At 35.7% G+C, this 5,925-nt stretch overlaps 1 protein-coding gene across 4 annotated transcripts in view; it reads right to left on the reverse strand.

The window, feature by feature from the left end:
- Positions 1-493: 493 nt before the first annotated feature.
- LOC106884059 (zinc finger protein 836) overlaps positions 494-5,925 on the reverse strand; it is a 294,539-nt gene continuing 289,107 nt past the window's right edge. For all 4 annotated transcript variants that reach the window (XM_052971239.1, XM_052971240.1, XM_052971237.1 and 1 more), the window contains one exon: positions 494-2,092. In XM_052971239.1, coding sequence (XP_052827199.1) covers positions 593-2,056 — 1,464 coding nt within the window. In that variant the 5' untranslated portion in view covers positions 2,057-2,092 and the 3' untranslated portion in view covers positions 494-592. The remainder of the gene's footprint in view (positions 2,093-5,925) is intronic.

Raw genomic sequence — 5,925 nt, forward strand, 5'->3', positions numbered from 1 at the left:
TTTCCTTTTTTTTTTTTTTAAATCTTTTTTTTTTTTTTTTACGTCCTCGATAAATGTTGGAAACATTCATAATATAGGAATCTGTAGGTTTAAACAATTTAAAAATTGGTCCAATTTTACAGTTAAAAAATATAACAAGAACAAAAATTCCCATGGGACAACAAAATCCCATTTTTTTTTCCATTTCATATAAATTGATCTGTTGATCTTGCCTCATTTTCCTGCTTGTCTGTATTTTATATTATTTTATTTATTTTTTTTACAATTTATTAGTCTCTCTTTTTACTTATATCATTATAATTCATATTATATATATATATATATATTTTCTCTTTATATTCATTATAATTATTTATTATTATTATTATTATTATTATTATTATTATTATTATTATTAAGATGATGATGATTATCATCATCTTTATTTACCCAGGCGCTATCATTCTCTCATTTGCTTTTCACAATTTTACTCTGCTGGCTTTGCTGGTGACACCAAAATTTACTATTATCTCCCCTTAGCCACCATCAAAAAGATTTTTTTTTTTTTAAGTGCTTTTATTTATTTATTTTTTTCCTTGTTAATTTTTCTTCTTCATTGAGTGTTAGGTTCCAGGTGCCAGACTAAATGTGCTGTGAATTCCAGCCTGTTGCTCAGTTTTTTCGAGCATTTCTTACAGGAGAATTCATTGAGACCATCTGTATAATGTAAACTATTGTGAAGCATACTCATAGCCAGATCTTCGAACCAGATACCACAAGACATACAATGATGGTATCTTTTTCCTGGGAATGGCTGTGGGTAAGACTCAGAAGAATGTGGGGAATTTCGTTGCAGTGAAAAGGATGGTGGTATCGAATCTGTGTGTTGTTGCAAAAGAGAGGCAATCGTGCCTCCGTTTGTAGTCGTGGTATTTGTTGTAGTCGTTTGCAAAGTATGTGCGTATGGAGTTTGCATCAGTGGAGAGCTTGCGGTGAACCGCTCTTCAGACAAAGAAGAGTTCTCCTCTCCACGTTCACCCAAATCGTCGTTCCTTTCCTCTCCTGAGTAGTTAGGCGTCATATACATGCCTACGCCATTGTTGATTGGCTCTGTTTTGATGTATGTTAAGTTGTGGTTTGTCACAGGAGTGGATTCAGTGGGGGTGTAACAGGAGGACAGGGTGGTGTTGACGTCTGGCTTCGTGCTTAAGTTCAGTGCATTGTTTTCATAATCGTCGCACATTCTCTGATCCAGGAATCTGTCTGGATTGTCAAGCCTTATCATACAATGAGGAGGCTGTTCGTTGGAGGCTGGCCGGCTTTCATCTGGAAGGATGCGTACAGGTGTTAGTCTGTTGCTGCCTGTTGCACTCATACCAAAACAGGCAATGGAAAGAGCATTTACATTCTCGTCGGTATTATGATCCATCTTAAATTCTTGCTCGATATCATCACTTACAAGTGTTGTCGTACTGACAGCATTCTGGTGCATTGTATCCTGGCTGTTGTTGTTACTGTTATTGCTGTTGCTGTTGATGTTGCCAACACCACCACCACCACCACCACCACCACCGACTCCACCATTACCTCCACCACTGCCGTGGTGAACTCTCTTGTGTCTAGCTAAGTGGTCCTCCTCCCGAAATGTCTCTCCGCATAAATCGCACATGTGCAAGGTTTCGATACCATGGCCTTGAAGGTGGGTGTAGAGTGTGGCTGGTTTGCTGAAGCGTAGCCCACACAGTCGGCACTGATTGCGCTGCCGTTGGGGTTGATGCACCTTCATGTGCTGCTTAACATGGTCGGAACGCGTAAAACGTCGCTCACACAGGCTGCAGGCATACGGTCTCTCACCGCTGTGTACGCGAACGTGACGCCGCAGCTTGGAGGGCGTGCGATACGACTTGCCGCACACGAAGCAGCTGTGCGGTGGATTTCCCCGATTGTGTGTTTCAATGTGAGCATCCATATCATCCGTAGATTCAAACTGCTGGCCACAGTTGCGACACATGTATTTTGTCACCACTTGTACGGTGTACTTAGAGCTTGTAGGTGCAATTTTGGAGGCTGTATTCATTCTGTATCACAGTTAGATGTTTATCACAGTCAATGCCTGCAAATAGAAAAGAAAAAAAGAAATGAAAATATTAAAGCATTCATAGCAATGAAATTGTAAAATACATCACAATAACAGAACTTCTTAACTATTTTTAAGAGCTAACAATAATTTTTCAGACTCATTCCAACTTTAGAAATGCAACATTTTCCTAGATATTTACATCTATACTGCTTCGGCTGGGTGCATGTCTTATCATAACAAGTGTCATGATCTGGAAAGCATCCTCTCTACCATATTGTATTTGAAATGAAAATTTTTCTTCCTAAACTTGACATTCTTTCTTATTCACAAGGCCACTAAGTTATGAGGAAGTAAACACACCAACACAGGCTGTCAAATGGTGGTGGTGGATAAAGACCCTTCCCACTACATATATATATCTACTTTTTTCCCCGCTTCAGACTTTTCTTCTTTCCAACAAAGAGCTGAGCATCAACCCGTCCACTTCTTTCATCTTAAATTGAGCGTCAACCTAATACATTCCCTGTGTATGTCTTTTGACACTTGTTTTTATTTTTTATTTTCAATTTGCCTATATATATATATATATATATATATATGTGTGTGTGTGTGTGTGTTTGTGCGCATGCAAGTATGTGACAGGCTTCTTTCAGTTTCCATCAATCAAAACCACTCACAAGGCTTTGGTTGGCCTGAGGCTATAATAAAAAAACACTTGCCCAAGTTGCCACACATAGGGACTGATCCTGGAACCATGTGCTTGAAAAAAAAAAACTTCCTACAACACAGCCCCCTGCCTATCTTATATATATATACTCTGAAGTTAATAGCTGTATAAACCATACAATATAGGTGAAAATGAAGTATATTAAACCAGCAAAACCCTTGTCTAATTGACATATGATTCCAATGCAAAATAAAAAAAATAAAAAAGGGAGTATTAGTAACAGATCCTATGTATTTCAATCAGTTGATCATTGTGTTGTGTAGCTTTTGACATGCCTCTCAGATAGGATCAAGGAGTTTAGAGGCTAAAGACAATTACATGCAGTTGGTATATGCGATTGCGTTGACAAAATGTAGTAAGGATATGATGGAAGAGATAACAGAGGAATGTGTGTATGTGTATGTATGTATGTATGTATATATGTATATATATATATATATATATATATAATCATCATCATTGTTTAACGTCCGCCTTCCATGCTAGCATGGGTTGGATGGTTTGATAGGCGCTGGCCAGGCAGGAACCTGCACCAGACTTCTGTCTGTTTTGGCAAGGTTTTTATGGTTAGGTGTCATTCCTAGCACCAACCACCCAGCAGAGTGGACATATATGTGTATCTAACTATATATCTATACACACACACACACACACACACATATATATATATATATATATATATATATATGTGTGTGTGTGTGTGTGTATATATATATACATACATATACATACATATATACATACATATACATACATATACACATATATATATATATATATATATATATACAAATTAAAAGGGTAAAGATTTATCAATTTATTAATTTATTAATAAATCAACAATTAATAATTTTTACCAAGCCCTTCGGTATGTAAGCACCATTATCGGTGGAGAACTTATTTAAAAGTTCCCATACATTTATAAACATAATTAAGGGATCAGCAAGCATTTGCTTCACCATATACCGAAGTTCAGAAATAGCAGCTAAAAAAGCTGAGACTCCAACAGATAGCATTACCTGTAACTCACAAAGGCAAAAACAAGAAGAAAAAACAATGAAAACTAACCATTTAAAGTTAAACATAAACGCGTTTCTGATGACGGAAATTGAATTTTACCATTCATAATCCAGAAACGCATCTATGTTTAACTTTAAATGGTTAGTTTTCATTGTTTTTTCTTCTTGTTTTTGCCTTTGTGAGTTACAGGTAATGCTATCTGTTGGAGTCTCAGCTTTTTTAGCTGCTATTTCTGGACTTCGGTATATGGTGAAGCAAATGCTTGCTGATCCCTTAATTATGTATATATATATATATATATATATATATATATATGTGTGTACACATATATACATACATATATATACACATTCATATATACATACATACATGCATATATATATACGTGCACGCACACACACATGCAGAAGGGGTAAATAGCTACAGTTTATGGTCAAATATAGGTTGAAGTGAAAACTTATACACGAGGGAGAAACACTAGATTTAGGAGATGTAATATCAGATTGAGAGACAGACAGGGGATATGTACAGGTAGATCAAGGCAGATAGCAAATACTAAGGTTATGTGTGTGTGTGCATGCATGTGTGTGTTTATGTATAATCTTTATTCGTCAGCTTTAGTTATTGGACTGTAGGCGGGGGGGGGGGCAGGGTACTGTCTTGAAGGGTCTTAATAGAACAAGTTAACCCCCCAGTACTTCTTTGTTAATAACAACAAGGTACAATGCATTGGATGGACCTCTGCGCAATTTTCATCAAGTAACTACATAAGGGTTCACTTCAGGTAGGAGAAAATAACTCTTGCTCAAGATGCCATACAGCAAGATTGAAACAGGAACCTTGCATTTCTGAAGTAAACCTTTTAATAGTTCGAGTATGCCATGTCTATAACTATCTATCAACCTATCTATCTATCTATCTATCTACCTGCGTACCTACCTATCTATCTATCTATCTATCTATCTACCTATCTATCTATCTATCTATCTATCTAAATATATAAATATATTCACACACACATACACAAACCTATACATATCCAGATACACACATATATCAACTTCTAAATTTGCTTATGGATATGTCTATGTATGTGTGCATGAAAACACAGTGAATGGCTTGCTTATGAGTTCGAACATGCCATTGGCATGGTATTTACACTAATGTAATTTTTTTATCAAAGACATCATGCCATTGCATTAATGATGATTTAGCTGCTCTTTCTAGCAGTTTGACTACATATATTTATGGAAGCTGGAGATAGTTAAAACACATGCACACAGACACACAAACACTCACATGCCCTCTCTTTAGTCCCCATGAAGTAGCCTATATGAAGTCATTTAAATTGCTAGAAATAGCAACCAAATCCTCATAGAAATTACACCATGCTATCTTAAATCTTAAAGAAAATCGAAAAAAATGTGAAGAGAAGGTAAAAGCTTGCTTCCTAAACATTATGGTCTCAGGTTCAATTCCACAGAGTAGCATTTTGGACAGAAGACTGCTGCTATAGTTATGGGCTGCCCAGTATTTTGTGAGTGAAACTCAATAGGGGGAAATGTATGGAAGCCTGTTGGGTAAAGCTTCATCGCTCTCACACTTGTGATACTGATTCTCTTGAAGTGTAAGGTTAAGGTAACATTTGTCTGTGGAATACTCAGATATATGTAAATTCAGGAAGAGGTAACGAAGTTGGTCAAACAGAGATCCACTATATACATATATTTATATATCTGCATATATCTCAAGAAAGAGAGAAGGAATGGCTACACAAACACACACATGTATATGTGTTTGTGCGTGTATATATACACACATATGCATATATTTATATATACACTCACATATATGAATACATACACGTATACACACATATATATATACATATGCATCATCATCGTTTAAAGTCTGCCTTCCATGCTAGCATGGGTTGTATATTTATATGTACACATTAATATACATGCATACATATATGTACATATATATATATATACATATTTATATACGTACACACATGTATACATACATACACATCCATATACATCCACATACATATATACATACATATGCACATATACATCTATATATATATATATATATATATATATATATATAT

The sequence above is a fragment of the Octopus bimaculoides genome, chromosome 10 (genome assembly GCF_001194135.2).
Source record: "Octopus bimaculoides isolate UCB-OBI-ISO-001 chromosome 10, ASM119413v2, whole genome shotgun sequence".
NCBI classification, from domain to species: domain Eukaryota; kingdom Metazoa; phylum Mollusca; class Cephalopoda; order Octopoda; family Octopodidae; genus Octopus; species Octopus bimaculoides.